The 25,669-nt window shown below is 46.9% G+C and overlaps 1 protein-coding gene across 1 annotated transcript in view; it reads left to right on the forward strand.

Moving 5' to 3' along the window:
• Nucleotides 1-25,669, forward strand: part of NIPBL (NIPBL cohesin loading factor) — a 1,064,356-nt gene that overhangs the window by 550,550 nt on the left and 488,137 nt on the right. The window contains 1 exon segment of the mRNA XM_030191924.1: nt 11,330-11,430. Coding sequence (XP_030047784.1) covers nt 11,330-11,430 — 101 coding nt within the window.

Genomic DNA, 25,669 nt, shown 5'->3' on the forward strand with positions numbered 1-25,669 from the left:
GATATATAGATATGTGTACATTCACAAAGAAACCAGTTTTACAACCGTTTCTACGCGTTTGCACATAGGCACATTACTGATGTTGCTGACTTAATTTGGAGTAGTCAAAAGTTTTTAACAGTGGCCAGCAAGGTCTCTTTGTTGGTAGGTGGCTGTATGAACCGACTGACACACAGATGTTTAGTGTCTCTCTTTACTTTTGCTTTGCTATGTGAATACTGAGGATTCCAAGGGGCTGAGCACATCTGTTATGGGCTACCTTGAAATCAGTCTTCTCAGTCTCCACCTGCTGGTAGGCATGCATGACCCATCAGTCATTCTGGGTCGGTCCGGAGGGACTAAAGGAGACTGGGAGACTGATGACAGATGACGTTTAATGTGAGCAAGTGCAAAGTGATGCTTGTGGGAAAGCGGAACCCGAATTATAGCTACATCATGCAAGGTTCCACTTTAGGAGTCACCGACCAAGAAAGGCATCTAGGTGTCATCGTTAATGATATGTTGAAACCTTCTGCTCAGTGTGCTGCTCTGGCTAAGAAAGCAACTAGAATGTTAGGTATTATTAGGAAAGGAATGGAAAACAAAAATGAGGACGTTATAATGCCTTTGTATCACTCAATGGTGCGACCGCACCTCGAATACTGTGTTCAATTCTGGTTTGCACATCTCAAAAAAGATATAGTGGAATTAGAAAAGGTGCAGAGAAGGGCAACGAAAATGATAAAGGGGATGGGATGACTTCCCTATGAGGAAAGGCTAAAGCGAGTAGGGCTCTTCAGCTTGGAGAAAAGACAGCTGAGGGGAAATACGATAGAAGTCTATAAAATAATGAGTGGAGTGGAATGGGTAGAGGTGAAGGGTCTGTTTACACTTTCAAAAAATACTAGGACTAGGGGGCATGGGACGAAGCTATAAAGTTGTAAATTTAAAACGAATTGGAGAAAGTTTTTCTTCACTCAACGTGTAATTAAACTCTGGAATTCATTGCCAGAGAATGTGGTAAAGGCTTAGCAGAGTTTTAAAAAGGGTTTGGACGGCTTCCTAAAGGAAAAGTCCATAGACCATTATTAAATTGGACTTGGGGAAAATTCACTATTTCTGGGATAAGCAGCATAAAATGTTTTGTACTTTTTTGGGATCTTGCCAGGTATTTGTGACCTGGGTTGGCCACTGTTGGAAACAGGATGCTGGGCTTGATAGACCTTTGGTCTTTCCCAGTATGGCAATACTTATGTCCTATGTCATGAAGCAGTCAGAATGTGAAGTTAGGTATCCAGCTATGGCATAATCCTCAGGGCTACTTACCTGGCAGAGAAAAACAACAGTCTGGCAGGCAGTTAGAGCAAAATCATGTAACTGCACAGGTGCTCTCAAAATAGCAGTAGCCTGACAGTTCGTCCAAGAGTGGGGCATCCCCTCAGTGGATCTTTTTGCTACTGATCTAAGCAACAAAGTTTTGATCTTTTTGCCACTGATCTAAACAATAAATTTCCTTAGAACTGCTCCAGATTGGGATTACATTGCAGACCAGCTTTGGATGCCTTCCTCATGCATTGTGGGTAAGGACTTCTGTACACATATTTTCCTGTACCTCTGATAGGGAAGACTTTGCTGAAACTCAAGGACTGAGGGACTATAATCCTAGTGGTGCCTTACTGACTGAGGTTAATATGGCTTCCTCTTCTTCTGGAATTAGCTTTCAGAAGCCTGTGGAGTACTTTCCGACTCGCATCAGGCAGAATGTGTGTGTGTGGGGGGGGGGTGGGGGGGGGGGGCTTTCTGCATCCCTGCCTCCAGTTCCTGGCTCTCACGATCTAGATGTTGAGAAGTTAGAGGCTGCCTCTTTACACCAGGACAAGGATGTTTCCAGAAAAGATTCTACTAAGAGATCACATGGTTTTAAGTGGAGGACGTTTGCTGTATAGTGTGAGGAAAAGGCCCTAGATCCGTTCTGCCTTACAGAATACTGCTTGAATACCTTCTGCATCTCTCTGAGTCTCAAAACCAGCTCTTTAAGGGTTCACCTGGTGCAGATGGCGCACATCATCATGTAGAGGGTAAGCCCATTTCTGTACAGCCTTTAGTTGTTTGCTAGGAAATTAAAGGCTGATATGCATAGACAGGTAGAGGGACCTTGAGGTGATGGTGTCTGAGGATCTGAAAGTGATGAAACAGTGTGATGGCCGTTGCCAGAAGGGTGCTAGGCTGCATAGAAAGAAGCATAGCCAGCAGAAGAAAGGAGGTGTTGATACCCCTGTACAAGTCGTTGATGAAGCCCTATGTTTTGGAGGCTATATCGAATGTAAAAAGACTTGAAGCAGGTCAGAGGAAGGTGACAGAAATGGTATTGGACTTGTACCAAAAGATATATGAGAAGAGACTAGAAGAACTGAATATGTATACCCTAGAGGAAAGGAGGAATAGGGGGAGATATAATACAAACATTTAAATGCTTGAAAGTTATTAATATAGAAACAAATCTTTTCCAGAGAAGGGGAAAAGTAAACTAGAGGACATGAATTGAGGTTGTGGGGTGGTAATCATAGGAATAAAGTCGGGAAATTATTTTTAATGCAGAGGGTGGTTAGTGCCTGGAATGCCCTCCCCAGGGAGGAGGTGAGGACAAAAATGGTGGCGAAATTCAAAAGGCATGGGATGAATGCAGGATCCCTAATTAGAAAATGATATTTTAAAAAAAAAACTTAGGAAGGGTCATGTGATGCTGTGAGCGGTGGAAGACGCGAGTCACCTCAGCTGCTCGGGGCCCCATCCGCAGTTCGACTTTTTTGCATGATTCCCGGAACTCAGAAACTAGACTTTTCGACTCATGCGTAGCTATCAATATATGGACAAATATTTAACTCGAGCTGCGATGGCGCAGGCTCCTAAATGCTCAAAACGAAAAGAGGAGCAGCAGAAGCATTTGGATCCCAAAATGGCAAGCTTACAAGACTAACAGCTTTAACTTCGGAACTAACTCATAGAACTGGGGAGCTGGAGGCGCGAGAGTGTGAGGTGGCGGATGTGCAACAAAAACCCATGCAGGGGAGTTAGAAAAGTTGGAACGCTTGACACAAGAATACCTCCAGAAGCTTGAAGACCTGGAGAATCGCTCCCGCCGTGATACCCTGAGATTTGTTGGGTTTTCGTATATGCCAAAAGCTGCAAGAGATCTACGGCCTTGGGTGGTGATTGCCAAATTTCACTGCTACTCTCAGAAAGCTACTCTGTTGCAACTTTACAAAAATTGTAGAGAGGATACAAAATTCGATGGCGACATGATAAAAAATTTCCGCGACCCTGACGGTTAAACGTCGTGCATTTTCTGCAGCCTGTGCTAAACTGGTTGATAAACAATTCCGTTTCATTCTGCAGTACCCAGCCACCTTGAAAGTTCTAATTAATGGCACCTGGAAATCCTTTGTCACACCTGAAGCAGTGTCTGAGTGGCTTAACCAACCGGATACTTGAACAGTAACTTGGTTAGTGCCTGGGACTAAATGTCGCTTTGTGCTTGGGAGAGCATCTTTGTTGGTTGCCAAGTTGGCCATAGATTAGTTTGTTGAGTTCGGAATTGGGACTGCACCATTTGAATTTGAAATTGGATTACAGTTTGAATGTTGGACTAAGAACACTGGCATATCACAGAGTCCGTCTGAGAAGCTCGAGCGTGGCTGGCAGACCTGAATGCAGGAGAGACAAGGATGTGGGGGGTCAACAAGCTCGGACCCCTGTGTAGTGAGTTGCCGCTTCATGGAGAGTGAACATTCCTGGTTAATATGTATTCAGGCATTGACTGTGTGTTATACTTCTGGGAGCCATGCGTTCTGTGCAGCTTATGCTAAAAGACTGGGGATGGGGGATCCCACAGCATTCTAGACCTTACTTGACTGTCCTTTTGTAAGAGGGGGGGGTCATAGTTACCTAGGAGCAGGGTAGGGATCTGTGAGTTTGTTATGTTTGGTGGGGGGGGGGGGGGACGAGGGATAGGAAGGTGGGGGGAGGGGCAGTTGGTTTGGGGTACGGGGAAGGGAACTGATTGAAGGGCGGTGTGAATGTTGGGTTGCTGTAACGATTAGTGTTAGGCGTGTATGGTGTGAGTATGGATGTCAATGTCACGCAGAGGGAGCCGTACAAACTTCAGATCGCTTGGCTACCCCCTGGTTGAACCTGGGCAACTGGTGGCCCGATAGGTACTTGAAAGCACTTGCAGTGTGGGATCTGGATAATTGGGATGCCTAGGACCCCACTAGTGCGAATAATCTCTTGGAATGTAGCAGAGATTACATCTCCTATTAAGCGTACCAAAATTTTGTCGACTCTTAAGCGCCATGGGGCCTCAATAGCATGCTTACAGGAAACGAAACTCTCATATGCAGAGCATCGGAATCTGCGCCAGCAGTGGGTGGGGGAGTGTTACTTCTCGGCTGGCCAGCGGGAGGGGGGGGGGGAGTGGCGATCTTGTTAAAACGAGGTCTGCCTTGCGTGTCACGAATGGTGGGTCAAGAATATTATCTATGTGCTGTGTATGGGCCTAATGTCTATGAAGCTAGTTTTTTTTCACACACTTGCCAACTTGGGTTTTAAATATGACACAGCCCCGTGGATTATTGTGGGTGACTTTAAGCAGGTCCTGGACCCAACTTTAGATCGCTCATCGTCTGGGGCATGGAATGTGTTGGCTAAGGGCAGAGGTCTGCCCTATCTCTGCAGGCTCCTGGACCTAGTGGACCCGTGGCGATTATTATACCCGATGCAGCGTGATTATATACATCTGTCTCGGGCCCACCAGACTCGGTCTCGTATTGATTATATCCTGCTAGCTACCTCGATCTTTTCAAGGGTTGTATCAGCGGACCTGGGCCCTATGGCAGTTTCAGATCATATGCCGATCTGGGTGGATTTATCGTTGGGTCTGGATGTAGGGGTGATGAGAACTTGGAGATTCCCATCTTACCTTTCGGATGACTCTGATTTCCCGGATTTTTTGATTCAAAAATGGAAACTTCGTGGATAATAACTCTGGCCATGGGGAGGCTCTGGAATTGTTTTGGGAAACATCAAAGGCAATGATGCAGGGTGAGATTATTATGTGAGTTTGCGAAACAGGAGAATCACCCAGGGGATTCTTCTGTTGGAGTGCTGTTACCAACAAGTCAAGAAGGCCCATTTAAAACATCCATCTGGGGTTAACTTTGAGAATGTGAATGCCGCCTTAGCTGCATTGAACTCATTGCTTCATGAACATATGAAAAAAACAGTTATTCTCTTGTCGCTGCCATTTCTATAAGTTTGATAACCAGCCGTGTAAATTACTTGCCCAAGTAGTGAAAACGTGGTCAGCCCGGACGTGCATCCCTACGTTAGTGGCACAGGACGGTTCTAGGAAATCTAGCCCCAATGATATTATGCAAATTTTCTATGATTATTTCTCACAGATATATCAAGTGGATTCGGAGCGGGGTGGCCCATCACTTTTAGACTACCTTGAAGATTCGTGTCTCCCAACCCTCCCCCCAGAAGCTAGCAATCAATTAAGTGCCACACTGCGCGCACGAGAAGTCCAACTGCCCCAGGGATTGATGGGTTCTTCTTGGAATATTAGATGATATTGGTACAGCAAGTGAGTGCTCCACTAACGTTATTCTTTGAGGAGGCAATTTCCGGGGGAACGTTCCCCACTCGAGCTAATGAAGCACTTATAGTGCTTATTCCTAAGCCAGGTAAACCTCCTGACTCTCCTGGGGCTTACCGTCCAATCTCGCTGCTCAATGTGGATGTGAAAATCTTAGCAAGAATATTGGTAGATAGGCTAGCTTAATACATTCCTGACCTAGTGGGAGACCATCAAGAGAGATTTGTTAGAGGGCGTCACCCAGGATTGAATGTTCGCAGAGCTTTGTTGGCGGTGGCTCAGGGTGAGGCCTCATGACAACCGATGCTGCTTGTTGGACTGGATGCTGAGAAAGCCTTCGATCATGTATGTTGGGATTATCTTTTTGAGGTTTTGCGTTATGTAGGGATAAAAGGGTGGTTTTTGCAAGCAGTGGGCACCTTATATGCAGGGCCGGTGGCTCTGGTGCTGGTGAATAGTTTATGTTCCCCCAGCTTTCGAGTGAGTAGGGGAACCCAGCAGGGATGCCCGCAGTCTCCTTTCTGATTCTTACTATATTTAGAACCCCTTCTCCGCACCATCATGAAAGACCCGGCGATCACGGGAGTCAAGTTACCTCAGCTCTCCATTAAAGTGTTGGCATATGCAGATGATATATTGCTTACTATCACGAACCCTCAGAGTTTATTAACCTCCGTGCTGGACGCTATTATGAAGTATGGATACTATTCAGGCTTCAAACTAAACTTACAGAAATTGGAGGCTCTACCGATCCCCACCTCAGTGAGGGGGGACTGGGGGGGGGGACCTTTTCCATTAAAGTGTGCATCTGGCCATCTTAAATATCTAGGCATTAGGGTCCCAGCAGATTTGAAACAACTCTGATATTAATTTGTCTCCACTGTGGGCTTCCACCCAATCCTCTTTGGGGATGTGGCAACACCTTCCTGTACCTCTGTGGGGCAGGATCACCTTATACAATATGATCTTAGTTCCAAAATGGCTATATGTCATTCAGGTGCTGTCCCTTTTTTTTCTGAGATGAGATGAATGTCTTCAACATCGGATGTTGGTGAAATTCTTTTGGAATGGGCGGAGATCCCGGGTCCCCGTTTTGCAGACCTATCTCCCTGTGGCTAAGGGTGGCCTTGGTGCGCTAAGTCTTAAAGTATTTTCAGTGGCTGGCTGCATGAGACATCTGAGTGATTGGTTTACGGGCACGGCCTTTATTTCTTTCCCGGTCACTGAGCATATGGTGCTGAGTCCATGCCATTTTAGTTACTGGCTGCATGCAGCTCCTGGTCGTGCCCCCATGAGGCCGTACTCCGCCCCTCTCTTCCTTCCTCTGCGGAGGGCATGGCGATGGATTTGTAAACTTTATAGCTTTGACCCTCATGTATCTCCTTTACTGCCAATTTGGGGAATGCAGACTTCCCTGAGGGTAGGACCTCAGCGGTCTTCCTCAGGTGGAGGGAGGAGGGAACCATTTTTCTCTTCCAAGTGTTAAGTAAGGATGGCGCCTGTAAAACTTTTCAGGATTTGTGTATAAGAAGCATCTGACCCCTCAGGCTTTTCTTCCTTATTTACAGCTATGTCGCTATATTACTTCGCTGCCACGGGCCTCCTTGTCACTGAAAACATGGGAACAATTAGTAGAGATTTATGACCTGGAAGCTCAGCTATCGGTTCCCTTAAAATACTTTCATAATCAACTAAGAGAGGCGCTGCCTGAGGTGTGCTATGGGGACCTGGCGCAGAGTTGGTCTGGGGAATTGGGGTGCCAGATCCAGGATAAAACACTGCAAAATTGTTTACAGTGCTAGCATCAGGGAGCTCCAATATAAATTTGTTCTGCGTCTATATGTCTCACCACACAGGGCTTTCAGGGCTACCCTGCGACTCCGTGATGACTGTCCGAGGTGTGCGGGATCCGGGGCCCATCTAGGCCATATGTTCTTGCTCTGACCTCTGGTCCTGGCATTCTGGACATCCTTGTGCGCCTACGTGTCTGGGATCTGGAGGATTAAGTGGTGACCCTTCCCTGTATTGCTGATTGATGTTTATCATATAGGGGGACCCTGTAGGGTGGGGATGTTAGCCTTTTTAAGGCGGGCGGTAATGATGGGGAAAAAAACTATATTAAGTGTTTGGCTACTCACCGACCGCCCTTCGATTAAACAGTGGCGTCATCCAAGGTTACTATTGCCAGATGGATTAAGGAGGTGGTAGTGTCCTCTTATTTGCTTTGGAGTAAGCCAATTCCACGTTTTCTGAAGGAGCATTCTGCTAGGGCCCAGGCTGCGTCGTGGGCACACTGGTTTCGCCCCTTGATATCTACAAAGTATTTTATTTGGTTGTGGCTTCATTCCTTCTCTAAACATTACAGTTTGGACGTGTAGGTTCATCAAGATGCTGTTTTTAGAGCACGGGCTTGAAGGCAGGGCTTCTGGGGTCCTATCCTTGATGGTTACTGCTGTGACACTTCCCATCTGTGCCAGTTTAGAGGGATGCTATGGAAGGAGAAATTAGGTCTTACCTTAAATTTGATTTCTTTTAGTCCCTCTAGACCGCCACAGAGCGCTCCCTTTGTGGCCTTGCTTGTCTGTATTCCTTCTGTTTGTCCTTTTGCTGTAGCGCTGCGATGGGTGTTTCTGAAGTATGATGTACTATTTTGTCTTTACTTCTACATTTGCAGCTATGTGTAACAGAATGGCACGTCGTCACCATCTTGTCCAACTGTTTGAGTTTAAAGAAAAAAAAAGGAAACGAGAGAGTCTAAGGGACTCAGAGAATGGGCTGTTAGTGGTGCTCTGCTGGTTATCTTTTTGTATCAGCTCTGTACTGAAGCAGTGCAGGAGCCCTGGATCATTCACTTCATAGGCATGTTTGTGTCAGAAGGGTGTTTGCTTGCAATGTGATTCTTTTCCCTCTCCTCTTTGGGATTGTCTGCTTTGCTATTTGTGGACTGACCTTCAGGGGGCTGCACAGATTGCTTTTGGGCTTGCTTGAGATTCTTTGTGTTCTTGGTCTCTGTCTGCTTGTAGGGGTGCATGACCCATCTGTTCTGGTTTAGAGGGACTAAAGAAAAACAAATTAGCAAGTAAGACCTAATTTCTCCTTTTGTCCACACTGATGTGCATTCACAATTTTTTTTTTTGTCTTTGGGGCCGTAACCCTAAATCTCTTTGTGCTTCTGCATTATTGGTGAGTGTTGCCAATTTGCTTAATTTCTTTAAAGGCGTGACTAAACATGTTGATAAAGGTGAGCCAGTTGATGTAAGTAGTGTATCTAGATTTTCAGAAAGTGTTTGACAAATACTGCAGCTGGCTTGTTCTTAAGGTATCGTGTTCTGATAGAGCCACTCCATTAAAATGCAAGCTGCACTGGTTGCCCATTAAAGCCATAATTATTTTTAAATTATGTGTTTTTGTCTTTCAAATATTATATGGCATGACATTGGATTATATGCAGCCCTTAATAACTATTCTCCTACGCAATATAACCTCTGGTTCTAGGGAGTACCTTACACTTCATCTTCCAGATTGAAAGAGAGTGTGTTGTAAGTCAGTTCACTTTGCAGACCTTTGATACCAGGGTGCTAAGTAGTGGAATTCACTGCCAATTTCAATCAAGGGTGATCCTGATTACTTGATATTTCATAAAAGACTGATTATCAATAGAAATCAAACAAAATAAAACATGGAAAAGAAAATAAGATGATACCTTTTTTATTGGACATAACTTAATACATTTCTTGATTATCTTTCGAAGGTTGCCCTTCTTCGTCAGATCGGAAATAAGCAAATCTGACGAAGAAGGGCAACCTTCGAAAGCTAATCAAGAAATGTATTAAGTTATATCCAATAAAAAAGGTATCATCTTATTTTCTTTTCCATGTTTTATTTTGTTTGATTTCTATTGATAACCTTTAAAAATGGACTAACACGGCTACCACACCTCTCTATAAAAGACTGAAAACTCTCCTCTTTGTGAAGTTTGTATCCATTGATGGAGTATCTTAGATTGTAACTAGCCATCAGTGGTCTATATATGGTATTTTGTTTATGGCTTTGTAAACCTTGTCTGTGTTTATTTACTGTTAGCCACATTGAACTCGAGTATGTTTGGGATAATGTGTGTGTGTGTGGGGGGGGGGTGTACACATGAAAAAAATGTGTAAAAAAAATTAACTCACCCTGATGAGCTACAGTGTAATTGTTTTTCTTATCAAGAAAAGAGCAGAGTTGTCAGATCATCTCTAAAGTTTCAAGTACCCTACATACATCATCCCCAATTTGCTTTTCCATTACTAAAGTTGTGAGCTAAATCCAAATCATCTTCCCTTTGTCTTCCCTAAGATTGTGATGGACTTCAACCTTAAGCCTGTTGTCCTTTCAGCTTTGTTCCTAACTCAGCCTCCAATAAAGGGGAACAAACCTTGTATGCATTGAATTACAAGGAATCTGGCACCTCCTATCTGGAGCAAACTAAAGATCCTAGAATGTCTGCCAATCTTTTTGTTTGTTTTTACCCAATCTTTTTGTTTGTTTTTACCTTAACAAGCCTATAATTGCAGTGTCACAAAAACAAACCTTATCCAGAGTGTATATCTTTTTTACATACCCAAGTAGGCTTGACTTTTAATGTTACATCAATCATATTTGGGCATGTGTGATGGATATTGTATCCCACATTGTTAGGGTCATGGCTTCATCTGTGACCTATCTCAACGCAACCTCTGTAGAAGTGATTTACAAAACTGTGCAGTGGAGTTAATTTCATATGTTTGTATTGCAGTCTAGGCAATCCTGATATGATGGTATGTTTAAAAAGTTTTTTGTTTGTTTGTTTAGAGGGAGAGGAGGTGTTGTTTGAAAGATCTTAAATCTAGCTCTCTATGATCCATTATGATTTAAGGTTGTCTTTCCATGAGGAAAAATAAAGGAAGCTCAAATTTGCCAAATAGAACTTGTTGCCTTGCTTAGATTTTTGGTTGTTGATTTTCTTCTCTTGGTTGGAAGATGGATATTAACTGGGAAGTCTTACTAGAAAGCTCTAGCAAATGGCAGTTTAGTGCCAGATAGCAGTGTTGCCCATGTGTGTGACAAATGATTCACTGACTTGAGAGAACACATGTTATAGGTAAGCAAGTTTGTATTATCTCATATCACCAGACTAGTGTTTTCTTCTGGAAAGTCAACTTAATTAAGACTAACAGTAAACCCCCTGAGAATGTAGTACAGAATATATAATACTCTAGAACCAGTTATTTGTTCATGAAGTTTTCAACTCGTGCTCAAAAAGGAAATGGTATGCTGATGTATCGAAGTGTATCTCAGGATACATCCTTTATTTCTGGATACTTATATTCTACTATTCCAAACAACGAGTTGATAACTACATTGATATGGAACACTGTGATGTGCAGAAAAACATATACGAACCGAAAATAAATACACACATCACATAAAAACAGCAGTGAACAAATGGATTTTTGCTGTTTTCCCCAGAAAAGTAGATGGTCTCATTTAGTCTGGATCTCCATAGGAAGGAATACACAGTCTTGAATCAGTAAAGATGTGGTGTTAAGATGAGCTCAAATATTTTACTTTCTGAAATATGGAGGATACCACAATTTATAGCATACAACTAGAGATGCAAAACCTGCTTGCTGAACAATATAATATGTCTCTGCCCTTTTCTCTGTTAAATAGGTATTTTCAAGGTATGAAAAGCATAGGCAACTGATTCTAGAAGAGATTTTCACTTCTCTTGCACGACTGCCAACCAGTAAGCGAAGTTTGAGGAACTTCAGGTAAAATTTACATATATTACCTACTTATAAAGAGGATGTTTGTTTTATTTTGATGGTTTTCAGTAAACAGTAAATACCCATTAGCCTTTTTTCCATTCTGATCCTATACCTTAGTGCTAGAACTCCCAGTAGTTTTCCCTACTTAGAATGACCAATGAGGCCATATTGAATCTAATTTAAAATTGCTTCTTAAGTAAAAATAGGAAGGAAACTTACAGCTATTGAACAGAATTATAAGCAAAACGTCAATGTTTATTCATTATAACCCATGGATAAATTCAGTTTTAAACGATTATGGAAATTGGGGAAAATAAAATACAAATAAATGAAGTGGAAGTAAAAAATCAAAGGTGTTTTTAAAATGTGTCATTCTGTAAGTATCAATTTTTCTGGAATGCATGCCACACAGACACAGTTCTTCTCAACTTTTCTTGTACACTTCTCAGACACAGGCTTCTGTCAAGCTCCACAGACTTGCATGGATTTGTTTCTGTTGCACATCACATTATTGATTTGGGTTGTTTGCAGCTCCCCCCAGATTCTTCTTGGTCAGCAGGTGCCTCCAGCCTATGCCTTGTTGAGGAGATGTGATGCTGCCAAAGCTAACTGAAGGATAAAGTCATAATAACTTATCTTCCATATCATCATGCCGATCAATCCATAGACTGGTGGGTTGTGTCCATCTACCAGCAGGTGGAGATAGAGAGCAATCCTTTTACCTCCCTATATGTGGTCATGTGCTGCCGGAAACTCCTCAGTATGTTCTCTATCTCAGCAGGTGGTCGTCACACACAGCAGCAGCTCTGGCTAGGTCTCCAAGCCTAATTCTTAGGTTTTGTTGAGTACCTGGGGTTGAGGGCTCTTCTTGAGCAAGTGCAAACCAGGTGGTGCCACGTCCCTCCTTTTCTCCCCCCTCCCGCTGGCTCCGTTAAAACAAAAAAAAAAAATTTGAACGTCCTTTAAGGGCGTTTATTTCAACGTTTATATCAGCATTTATTGCAGCTGCTCACTGGGACACCAGTTCGTTACAGCTCGGAGCGAGAAGCAGGTAATTTTACCTTTTATAGCGGGCAGGGGGTTCCCCGTTCGGTCTCCACGTGGCTTATGGCATCGGAGGGCAAGGGCGCGAAGATTCGCTCCCCGGACCGCGTGTGTGCGTCTAGTGGGGATGCGGGGGTTTCAAAGCCTGACTCGCCTTTGTTTGGGCGTCAGTTTGGAGTCCGGTCAGTGTCCCGGTTCTTCCTCCGGTGCGGCGGTTTTTTTCCCGCCATAAGCGCCCATCCCCCGCTGCTCCCCCCCCCCCCCCCCCCCCCCCCCCCCCCCCATTTGGCCGGCCACTCTGCTCGGACGGCTTCTTCTTGGGCCGCCCTCGAGGTGGGAGACGTTAATGCTATGGTCGCCCTTAATTCGGGCGATGGCAAGAAAGCGGCAAAAGTTAAGCGCCGTTCTTTCCGTGCTGCTCCTCGGAGTTTCGCGCCAGACGCCATTTTGGATGCGCAGCATGTTTCTCCCCCGCTCTTGTGAGCGCCGGTTGAGGGTGCGTCTAGGGCCTTGGCCCAGGCAGCAGAAGTGCACAGTCTAGGGGGTTCTCCCCTGAGTTCATTTTGCTGCTGCATCAGGCTTTTCTTATGCTAAACGCTGCCCCGGCTCCCCCCTCTGATCAAGGGGTTGAGGCCTCCGGAAGCAAACGCCCTCGGGTGGACTTCCAGGCCCTAGAGGACTCTATCTCCTCTGATGTAGATAAGGGCAGCGTACCTGAGTTCCCCCAACGGTCCTTTGGGGATTCCTTGGAGGAGACGGATTCCCGCTCGGATGGAGCGGATGACCCCTCTGCAGCACGGATCTTTCGCTCAGAGGATTTGCCCAACCTGTTAGTGCAGGCCATGAGCATTTGAAGATTTCCTTTCCGGAGGACGTCTCTCCCTCAGCCTCTGTTGGCTCGGCCATTATGCTGGGGACGAAGCGCCCACCTAGAACCTTCCACGTGCATGAAGCCATGCACACCTTGATTTCGGCTCATTGGGATTTCCCAGAAGCGAGCCTTAAAGTGGCTAGGGCTATGTCCCGCCTCTATCCTCTGCCTGAAGGGGAACGGGAGGCCTTTCTTTGGCCTACCGTGGATTCTTTAATCACTGCGGTGACTAAGAAAACGGTGTTTCCGGTGGAAGGTGGCACGGCCCTAAAGGACGCCCAAGACAGGAGATTGGAGGCAGCTTTAAAGTCGTCCTTCGAGGCGGCTGCTTTAAGTTTGCAGGCCTCAATTTGCGGCTTCTATGTGGCCAGGGCGTGCCTGACGCTGGTGCAGCGGGCTCCCCCCTCGGATCCTTCCTTGAGGGCTGATTGGCCAGCCCTGGAATCGGGCTTGGCCTACTTGGCAGACTTGCTGTATGATGTCTTGAGAGCCTCGACTAAAGGTGTGGCTCAGACAGTCTCTGCACGGCAGTGGCTTTGGCTAAAGCATTGGTCTGCTGACCACGCCTCTAAGTCTCGCCTGGCTAAGTTGCCTTTTAAAGGCAAGTTGCTCTTTGGGGTCAAGCTGGACAAGATTGTGACCGATCTCGGCACGTCTAAGGGCAAGAGATTACCAGAGGTCAGGGCTCGGGCCAGTGGTGCCTGCCCCGGTTCCTCCAAAGGACGGTTTCAGGAAGCCCGTCGGTATCGCCCGGGCAAGTTGGGCTCCTCTGCCCCTTTTCCTTCATAAGGACTTCTCCCCCAAGCAGCATTCCTTTCGCAGAGACCGCCATCCCGGAGGTGCCTCCTCCGGTCCTCCCCCAGGGTCTCGTACCCAATGATGGGGCGCTGGTCCATGGCCCAGAGCAGATTGGAGGACGCCTATCCTCGTTTCTGGGCGAGTGGACCAGGGTAACTTCAGACGCTTGGGTGCTGGAAGTCATCAGAGACGGCTACAAGCTAGAGTTCTGCCGACCCTTAAGAGATGGGTTTGTGCACTCTCCCTGCAAGTGTTTGGTCAAAGCTGTGGCAGTGCAGCAGACTTTGGACAATCTGATCCGCCTGGGTGCGGTCGTTCCGGTGGCAGAAGATCAGCTTGGCAAGGGACGTTACTCCATTTACTTTGTGGTACCAAAGAAAGGAGGTTCTGTCCGGCCTGTCCTCGACCTCAAAGGGGTCAATCGGGCCTTGTAAGTTCGGCACTTCTGGATGGAGACTCTCCGCTCTGTTATAGCGGCAGTGCAGGCAGGGGAGTTCCTGGCATCCTTGGACATCAAGGAAGCTTACTTGCATATTCCCATCTGGCCTCCTCATCAACGCTTTTTGCGTTTTGCAGTTCTGAGCCGACACTTCCAGTTCAGAGCCCTCCCGTTCGGGTTGGCTACTGCTCCGCGGACCTTCTCCAAAGTAATGGTGGTCATCGTGGCCTTCCTACGCAAGAAAGGAGTACAAGTCCATCCTTATCTGGACGACTGGTTGATCTGAGCCCCCTCTTATGCAGAGTGCGGCAGATTCAGACTGGGTGATTGCTCTTTTGAGCTCCCTGGGGTGGATCATCAACTGGGAGAATAGCCAGCTGCACCCGACTCAGTCCCTGGAGTATCTGGGAGTTCGATTCGACTCCCAAGTGGGCAGAGTGTTCCTGCCAGACAATCGGATTGTCAAGCTTCAGGCTCAGGTGGACAAGTTCCTAGCAGCCTCTCCTCTTCAGGCTTGGGACTATGTGCAGCTGTTGGGCTCTGTGACGGCCACGATGGAAGTAGTGCCCTGGGCCAGGGCCCATATGAGACCTATATAGCTCTCTCTGCTGCAGCGATGGACTCCAGCTTCGGAGGATTACGCTGTGCGCCTTCCCTTGGATCCGGCGGTGCGCAAGGCGCTGAGCTGGTGGCTGAGGCCAGACAAGCTGTCCGCAGGAATGCCTCTTATGACCCCGGAGTGGGTTGTCGTCACGGCAGACCCCTCTTTGACGGGCTGGGGAGCCCACTACTTGGGAAGGACAGCGCAGGGGCTCTGGTCCCCTGCAGAGGCAAGTGGTCTATCAACCTCCTGGAACTCAGAGCCATTCGGTTGGCGCCTTTGGAGTTTCTCCCGGTCCTGGCGCTGAAGCCAGTACGGGTCCGGTCGGACAATGCCACGGCTGTGGCCTATGTCAATCTCCAGGGAGGTACCATGAGCGCCCCTCTAGCCAAGGAGGCCATGAAGCTATGCCTGTGGGCGGAAGCAAACCTGGAACAACTGTCGGCGGCCCACATTGCGGGAGTCATGAATACTGCTCAGGCCTTCTTGGACATCACGAAGCGCTGGGGCCAGCCGAGCCTAGATCTGATGGCGTCATCAGCCAGTTGCCAAGTGCCGCGCTTTTTCAGCAGAGGATGGGACCCTCGATCTCTGGGAGTAGATGCTCTTCTCCAACAGTGGCCGACACAGGAGCTTCTCTATGTGTTCCCGCCTTGACCCATGTTGGGCAGGGTGCTAGGCCGGGTGGCAAAGCATCCGGGCCAGATAATCCTGGTGAGTCCGGATTGGCCCAGACGTCCCTGGTATGCGGACTTGATCAGGCTCTCAGTGGACGGCCCTCTGCAACTGCCAGCGGAGCGGGGCCTGTTTGTCACGTCTGTGGCCGTGACCACCCTCAGACTTTCCTTGTTCCTGGGGGTCAGCTTCCTAGTTGGCTCCTGTTTCTTCTGTCTGTCCTTTCTGAGCTAGCTCTGGCTCTCTGTGCTGGCTGCATCCAGCAGCATGACACTAATTGCCTCACTATACTGCACCTGTGGGTGCTGCCTGGGTTAGCTCTCTCTCTCTCTCTGTGTGCTGGCTGCTTCCAGCATGACTCTAATTGCTTCACTACACTACACCTGGGTGTGGGAAGTCTCTCTGTGTTTCACTGTGCTTTCTGCCTGCTCTGTGGTTTGTGCCTGAACAGCCTCCGTAGTTACTTAGAGATTGCTGCAGCTGTGTCTCTGGTGTTGAAGGGCTTTATTAATCACTTAGAGACTGCAGCCTTTGCCTTTGCATCGTATAAGGTCCCTGGTATGCTAGAGTGCTCTGTGCACTGCTACATTGTCCAGTTCTGTGTGATTGCCTAGTGTTTGACTAGTTAGCTTGGGCACAGCCTTGCTTGGTAGCCTGTGTACAGCTTTACTAGTTCTTCTGTTTGCTCTGTGTGAGTTCCTAGTGTTTGCCTAGTTAGCTTGGGCACTGCTCTGCTTGTTAGCTTGTGTACAGCTTCTAGGTCTCCTGAGTTTAGCCTCTAGTTTTCCCCAGTGGGGTTTCCTTGGTTTCTGGAGCTTCAGCCCTAGTCTTGTCCTTTGCCAGTTCTCCTTGTTACTGGAGCTCCAGCCCTAGTCTTGCTATTGGTTCTGACCCTTGCCTGTACCTATCTACTGCTCTGCTAGCCGCCTGCCCAGAGACTCCTGCTTTGAACCTGACCACGCCTGTCTCTGCCTATTGCCTATACTCAGTTATTCTTTGCCAGCCACCTGTCTCTGCCTATTGCCTCTACTCAGATCTTCTCTGCCAGCCACCTGTCTCGGACTATTGCCAGAACCCGGACATTCCCTGCCTGTCTGTCTCACGTTAGCCTAGGTACCTGGGAGCACTGCTGGATCCTGACTCCGGTTGTTCCTGTTGCTGGTTCCAGTTCTGGTTTCCTGTAAGCCCTACCGGCTGCTCGAACCTGAGGGCTCAACCCTTGGGGAAAGGCAGCTAAGCGTAGGTGAAGCCTACTCCAGTGTGTTCCGGTCCGGTGCGTTCCAGTCCCGAGTGTTCCAGTGCAGGACTCCAGTCCAGCCTTGTCTCTTCTCTGCTCCGAAGGTGATCTTGCCTGCCACTGCCGCTCCTCGGCCGTGGTCCAAGGGCTCACGTACCCAGGGTTCCCGGGGAAGAAGCCTGACAGAATGCCAAGGTCCTCGAGAACACGACACTGTTGCATCAGGGTCCCGTGGTAATGGAGGATCCCTCCCCCTTTGGTCTTTCGGCCTGGCTATTGAGTGGCAGCATCTGAGGAAGAAGGGCTTCTCAGACAAGGTCATTGCCACTATGCTGAGAGCGAGGAAGCGCTCTACTTCTACTGCTTACGCCAGGGTTTGGCGCACCTTTGCATCGTGGTGTGAGGCAAGCTCACTTTCTCCCTTCACTGCTCCAATTTCTTCAGTATTGGCTTTCCTGCAAGAAGGTCTGGAAAGGCCTGTCGCTCATTTCCCTTAAGGTCCAGGTAGCGGCTCTTGCTTCAGGGGTCACCTGAAGGGTGTTTCCCTGGCCTCACAGCCAGATGTGGTGCGCTTTCTCAAGGGAGTTAATCACCTGCGCCCTCCTCTGCACTCAGTGGTACCTGCGTGGAATCTCAATCTGGTGCTAAGAGCCTTGCAGAAGCCGCCTTTTGAACCCTTGTTGAGGGCATCTCTGAAAGACCTGACGTTGGAAGCAGTCTTTTTGGTGGCTATCACTTCAGCCAGAAGAGTTTCCAAGCTCCAGGCGCTATCATTTTGAGAGCCCTTTCTGCAGTTCACTGAGGCAGGAGTGTCTATTCGCACAGTGCCTTCCTTCCTGCCCGAGATTGTTTCTCGCTTCCATGTGAATCAGCAGCTCTGTCTACCCTCCTTTCGTATGGAGGACTACCCAGAGGAGTACTCTGCTCTCAAATATCTAGATGTGAGACGAGTCATCATCAGATACTTGGAAGTTCGCAGGTCCTCGTAAGAGTCTGCAGGCTGCCAAGCCTATAGTGGCACGATAGGTCAAGGAAACCATTGCAGCGGCTTATGTGGCCGCGGGGAAGGTGCCGCCTATCCAGCTGAAGGCTCACTCCACTAGAGCACAGGCGGCCTCGATGGCAGAGGCCGGGTCCGTCTCCTTGGAAGAGATTTGTAGGGCGGCAACTTGGGCATCGGCTCATACCTTCTCCAGACATTACCGCTTGACTGTGGCTGCTCGGGTGGAGGCCCGGTTTGGAGCTTCAGTGTTGTGGTCAGGGATTTCTATGTCCCGCCCTGGGTGAGTACTGCTTCGGTACGTCCCACCAGTCTATGGATTGATCGGCATGATGATATGGAAGGTAAAATTATGTATCATACCTGATAATTTTCTTTCCATTAATCATAGCCGATCAATCCATAGCCCCTCCCAGATATCTGTACTGTTTATATTCTGGTTGCATTTCAGGTTCAAGTTTAGTCTTCAGTTCCTGTTCAGGAGGACTTCGTGTTCAAGTTTTTTCAATTGGATTCTTCAGGAGTTGAGACGATTTTGTGTTACAGTGAGCTGCTGCATTCCTCTCCCCTCCGTTTTACGGGGCTGGATTGAGACCTAAATTCTGCCGGCGCTCCCTCCCGCTTCGTGCGGCTGTAGGGCAGCTTTGTACCCCTCCCGCTTCAGCGGTGTTAGGGTCAGTCAGCTCCTCCCATGGTTGCGGTTGCAGGATAAGCCAGATCCCCCCCGCATCGGCGGGTGTGGTGTCCCTCCCCCGCTCCGCGGAGATGAGCTGGACGGATTCCCCTCCCCACTTGTGTGGGGATGAGCTGGGTTGATTCCCCTCCCCCGTTTCGGCGGTGGTGAGCTGGGCAGAGTGGCCCTTTGTGGGTGTAATTCTCTAAGTGCTGAATCCTGCGGATGGAGCTTTAATATCAACATACTGAGGAGTTTCCGGCAGCACATGACCACATATAGGGAGGCAAAAGGATTGCTCTCTATCTCCACCTGCTGGTAGATGGACACAACCCACTAGTCTATGGATTGATCGGCTATGATTAATGGAAATAAAATTATCAGGTATGATACATAATTTTACCTTCTTGCCAGTAACAGTATTGTACAACAGTGTTGTGTTAATTGCAGCTGGATCCAAGGACATTGTGAAAAATCTGTGACTTCCCAATTTCATGGAATACTTTCGAGCCATTTGATCCAAATTATTGACACCTATGCAATCTCTATGCTTCATCACCATGGTGTTGTAGAAATTTACTTGTGACAGATTTATTGTTCTCATAATGCTAGTACACTTGGAGGCATATTTTCAAAGCACTTAGCCTTCCAAAGTTCCATAGAAACCTATGGAACTTTGGAATGCTAAGTGCTTTCAAAATATGCATCTTGGTCTTCAAGTGCTTGTCTAGTTTCACTCAAGTAAAAAAAAAATTGTTGGTAACAGTATTTCTTCCCTTGTTCAAGAAAAGATCTAGCAGCTTGAGCTTAACAGTTTCTGAGAGACCCCGGTCAGAATGTTGGTTATTGTCTTTACGTTATTGGGAAGCGGCTGAAAAGGTGCTTTTGGCTTCTGCTGCAAGTCAAAATCTGATTCCAGATTTATCAAGCTTGCTCTCCATGTACTGGATAAATGGATACCTTGATTTAGTAAGAACAAGCTGCTTATTGACCATCATGTTTTCTTCCGACTTGTTGGAAGCAGTGCATTTCTCAGTGATGCAGGTCCAGATTTCTGAGACGAATACAGATTTAGCTGTCTTCAACCAAACTGATCTGATCGACTTAAGACGCACATATAGTAGAATTTCCTGGAATCTATCTTGTGGCATAATGTCAGCAAAAAAAATCTGTGTCCTCATGGACCAAAGACTTCCATGGGAATGCCATTTGGCATTGTAGGCACCATGGGCATATAATTTCACAATGAAAGCATTAAATTGTCCAGTTATGTTGAAGCTGTCTTCTTGCCTCACTTTTACTACATTTTTTTTTATATTGTGGAGGATAATTGCATTGATAAACAAGCAACTACCATCAGTTCTCCTTTTTTTTAATTTCACGTTTGGTTCAGAGAATTGATCCAGGAGTTTCTTTAAGTATTTATTTTTATTTATTTATTACATTTGTACCCCGCTCTTTCCCACATACAGCAAGTCCAGTGCAGCTTACATAGTAAAAGAAAGCATCTTACATGGTAAAGAATACAGTAAAAACAAGGAAATGTAGGAACAGTATTATAAATTATCTTCCCAGAGCAGAAATGCTGTCAACTTCCCATACAGTTCAATCAAAACTATGACTTTTCACTGAGAGGGAAAGTATACATTAGGGAAAGGGATGGGACTTGATATACTGCCTTTCTGTGGTTATAATCAAAACGGTTTATATATTATATACAGATACTTACTTTGTACCTGGGGCAGTGGAGTGTTAAGTGACTTGCCCAGAGTCACAAGGAGTTGCAGTGGGATTTGAACTCAGTTCCCCAGGATCAAAGCCAGCTGCACTAACCACCATGCTACACCCAGTGGTGTGCTGGAGCCGGCTCGCAAGAGCCGCTTGTTAAATTTTGACAGCTCTTGCGAGCTGGTTGTTCTTGGGGGCGAGCCGGCTCCATTACAGGAGGTAAGCATGGCAGGAGGGGGCGCCATCACAGGCCATGCTTACCTCCCCTCCCGCTCCCAAACATGTCCAACGATGTCCTTCGCCTCCACCCTCCCCTCCTGCTCCCATCCGTCAGTTTGTATTACCTCCGTGAAGCGCTGCGTTATTTAAAGCCCTGCTACCCGTCTCCAGCCTTCCCTGCTTGCTTCTGATGAGTTTGTGCCCTTAGTACCACCTTCTGACATCATTACCTTTTTCCGCGAAGGCGGGACTGAGGGAACGAACATCATCATGAAGCAAGCAGGGAGCAGGGGAAGGCTGGAGATGGGCAGCAGGGCTGTAAATAACGCGGCGCTTCGACTGAGGTAGTACAAAAAGATGGATGGGAGGGGGAGGGTGGGGGCAACGGAGAATCGCTGGACATGGATGGAAGCGGGAGGGCAGGGGAGAGAGGAGAATCGCTGGGCATGGATGGGTAGAGGGGGGCAGGGGAGAGAATTGCTGGGTATGGATGGATAGAGAGGGGCAGGGGGGAGGGCAAGAGAAATTCTGGAAATGGATGGAGGGGAGGGCAAGAGAAATTCTGCAAATGGATGGAGGGGAGGGAAGGGAGAGAGAGAGAAGAAATGCTGGACATGGAGGGAAGATAGAGGAAAGAGATTAGATGAGGGAAAAGGAAGTGAGGAGAGAAACTGCACATGGATGGAGAAAATAGGCAGAAGCTGGATCCACTGAACAGTCAAGTCTGCGGAGGACCAGAAATGAAGAAGAAAGGAGGAAAGGAAGCCCTGGAAACGGAGTCAAGGGAACAGATAGAGAGCAGCAGAATCAGATACTGGGCCAGCATGATCAGAGAAACAAAGTCACCAGACAACAAAGTTAGAAAATAATAATTTTATTTTCATTATAGTGTTTGGAATATGTCCACTTTGAGAATCAGGTGCTGAAAGTTAAAAGTTTGCCCTGAAAGGGTTTGGGATGCCTGGCATGCCCTCCCCTGGGAGGTTGTAAAGATAAAAATGGTAACAGAATCCAAGAATGTGTAGGGTAAAATATAGAGAAATGCTATATAGAAAAGGGATGGAATCCAATTAAAGCACAACTTAAATGATCTCATAGCTGGAGTAAGCTTTGGTGGCAGCTTCAGGGGTTGGGAAGATTGTTGTCAAGCAGACTTCTACTGTCTGCACCCAAAAATTGGCAAGTTGAGACATAGTAACATAGTAGATGACGGCAGAAAAAGACCTGCATGGTCCATCCAGTCTGCCCAACAAGATAACTCATATTTGCTGCTTTTTGTGTATACCCTACTTTGATTTGTACCTGTGGTCTTCAGGGCACAGACCATATAAGTCTGCCCAGCACTATCCCCGCCTCCCAACCACCGGCTCTGGCACAGACCGTATAAGTCTGCCCAGCACTATCCTCACCTCCCAACCATCAGCCCTGCCTCCCAACCACCGGCTCTGGCACAGACCGTACAAGTCTGTCCAGCATTATCCCCGCCTCCCAACCACCAGTCCCGCTGCCCACCACCGGCTCTGGCACAGACCGTACAAGTCTGTCCAGCACTATCCCCGCCTCCCAACCACCAGCCCCGCCTCACGATCTTGACTAAGCTCCTGAGGATCCATTCCTTCGGCACAGGATTCCTTTATGCTTATCCCACGCATGTTTGAATTCCGTTACCGTTTTCATTTCCACCAACTCCCGCGGGAGGGCATTCCAAGCATCCACTACTCTCTCCGTGAAAAAATACTTCCTGACATTTTTCTTGAGTCTGCCCCCCTTCAATCTCATTTCATGTCCTCTCGTTCTACCACCTTCCCATCTCCGGAAAAGGTTCGTTTGCGGATTAATATCTTTCAAATATTTGAACGTCTGTATCATATCACCCCTGTTTCTCCTTTCCTCCAGAGTATACATGTTTAGTTCAGCAAGTCTTTCCTCATACGTCTTGTAACGCAAATCCCATACCATTCTCATAGCTTTTCTTTGCACCGCTTCAATTCTTTTTACATCCTTAACAAGATACGGCCTCCAAACTGAACACAATACTCCAGGTGGGGCCTCACCAACGACTTATACAGGGGCATCAACACCCCCTTTCTTCTGCTGGTCACACCTCTCTCTATACAGCCTAACAACCTTCTAGCTACGGCCACCACCTTGTCACACTGTTTCGTCGCCTTCAAATCCTCAGATACTATCACCCCAAGATCCCTTTCTCCGCCCATACCTATCAGACTCTCCCCACCTAACACATACGTCTCCCGTGGATTTCTATTCCCTAAGTGCATCGCTTTGCATTTCTTCGCATTGAATTTTAATTGCCAAACCTTAGACCATTCTTCTAGCTTCCTCAGATCCTTTTTCATGTTTTCCACTCCCTCCGTGGTGTCCACTCTGTTACAGATCTTAGTATCATCCGCAAATAGGCAAACTTTACCTTCTAACCCTTCGGCAATGTCACTCACAAATATATTGAACAGAATCGGCCCCAGCACCGATCCCTGAGACACTCCACTACTCACCTTTCCTTCCTCCAAGCGAATTCCATTAACCACCACCCTCTGCGTCTGTCCGCAACCAGGTTCCTAATCCAGTTCACCACTTCAGGTCCTATCTTCAGCCCCTCCAGTTTATTTAAGAGCCTCCTGTGGGAACCGTGTCAAAAGCTTTGCTGAAATCTACGTAGATTACGTCCATATCTCGTCCCTGATTCAATTCTCCTGTCACCCAATCAAAGAACTCAATGAGATTCGTTTGGCACGATTTCCCTTTGGTAAAACCATGTTTGTCTCGGATCTTGCAACTTATTGGCTTCCAGAAAATTCACTATCCTTTCCTTCAGCATCGCTTCCATTACTTTTCCAATAACTGAAGTAGTGAGGACTTACCAGGCCTGTAGTTTCCAGCGTCTTCCCTATCGACAACTTTTGTGAAGAGGGACCAGCCTCCCGCCGCGTTCTCCGAATCCCTCGGAACCTTTCCCGTCTGCAAGGATATATTAAACAAATCTTTAAGAGGACCCGCCAAAACCTCTCTGAGCTCCCTCAATATCCTGGGTGGATCCCGTCCGGTCCCATGGCTTTGTCCACCTTTAGCTTTCAGTTGTTGATACACACTTCTTCCGTGAAACGGTGCTCTATCCACTTCATTCTCAATTGTATTATTTCCAGTCCATCGCGGTCCTTCTCCAGGATTTTCCTCTGTGAAAACAGAAACAAAAGTATCTATTTGCAAATTTGCTTTTTCTTCATCATTTTCCACATAGCGGTTTGCAGTATCTTTTAGTCTCACAATTCCCTTTTTAGTCATTCTCCTTCACTAATATACCTGAAGAAACTTTTGTCACCTCTCCTTACATTTCTAGCCATTTGTTCTTCCGCTTGCGCTTTTGCCAGTCGTATCTCTCTCTTGGCTTCTTTCATTTTCATCCAGTAATCCTCCATGTGTTCCTTTTCTTGAGTTTTTCTGTATTTCTGGAACGCCAACTCTTTAGCCTTTATTTTCTCAACCACTTGCTTGGAGAACCATATCGGTTTCCTTTTTCTCTTGCTTTTATTTACTTTCCTTACATAAAGGTTCGTGGCCCCTTTTATAGCTTCTTTCAGCCTGGACCACTGTCCTTCCACTTCTCGTATTTCCTCCCAGCCCATCATCTCCTTCCTCAGGTATTCCCCCATTTACTAAAGTCAGCACGCTTGAAATCCAGGCTTTGAGTTTTGAGTGGTCGCTCGCCACTTTAGCTGTCATATCAAACCAAACCGTTTGATGGTCACTGCTGCCCAGGTGGGCACCCACTCGGATATTTGACACACTATCCCCATTTTGAGCACTAGATCCAGTGTTGCTCCCTCCCTCGTGGTTCCATCAACCATTTGTCTGAGCAAAACACTTTGGAAAGCATCCACGATCCCTCTACTTCTTTCCGATTTCCGCAGAGGGAACCTTCCAATCTACATCCGGCAGATTGAAATCTACCAGCAACAGCACCTCTCTCTTGCTTCCCAACTTTTGAATATCTGCGATCAGGTCTTTATCTAATTCCTCCAATTGTGTTGGAGGTCTGTAGACAACACCCACGTGGACAGAGGTTCTATCATCTCTTTTTAAGGTGATCCATATAGCTTCTTCCTTTCCCCAGGTCCCTGTCATTTCAGTCGCAGTGATATCATTCCTCACATACAGAGCTACTCCGCCACCTTTACGACCCTCTCTATCCTTCCTAAATAGATTATAGCCTGGTATGTTTGCATCCCATTCATGGGAACCATTTAGCCACGTCTCTGTGATTGCTACAACATCCAAGTCTGCCTCCAGCATCAGGGCCTGAAAGTCATGAACTTTATTGCTTAGACTGCGAGCATTTGTGGTCATCGCTTTCCATCTACATTTCCTGGTACGCGTTTCAACAATAGTGATTTGGAGGTTTCTTTTCTCTTTGGGTACCTTCATATCTTTTTGTTCCACTTTTATTATTTTTTCTTTGGCTTCCGTTCTGTTTTCAAGAACATCACAGTGCTGTAATGGAGTAAAAGAATTTTGTAGTGGTAACACTTGTGAGGTCTGATGTTTTCTTGTCACATAACGAAGTCTGCCTGAGCCTACAGTGATCCATCTATTTTTAGGTGGTTTTATCCTTTGTGGTAGTGGTGATAATTTGGTATGATTCTGTGCAGTATGATATTGTGCGGTCCTAGATGCTGCTTTAAGTGCATCTAGTTCCTGTTTTACTTTACTGAGCTTGTGTTTTAATCTAGTGAGTTGCAGACAGATAGGACAAGCCTTAAGTCTCCAGATAATTGGTCTTGAAACTAAAGCAGCACAATTATTACAGAGAATAAAAGTCATCATGATTGATTGAAATGGGTATGAACAGGTATGATATAGTGAGAACAGCAGCCTATGAGTCTGTTGGCTGAGATTCTTATTTTTAGAGCAGTAATCCTTAGCTGGTGAGTAGAAGACTGGG

The sequence above is a fragment of the Microcaecilia unicolor genome, chromosome 2 (assembly GCF_901765095.1).
Source record: "Microcaecilia unicolor chromosome 2, aMicUni1.1, whole genome shotgun sequence".
NCBI classification, from domain to species: domain Eukaryota; kingdom Metazoa; phylum Chordata; class Amphibia; order Gymnophiona; family Siphonopidae; genus Microcaecilia; species Microcaecilia unicolor.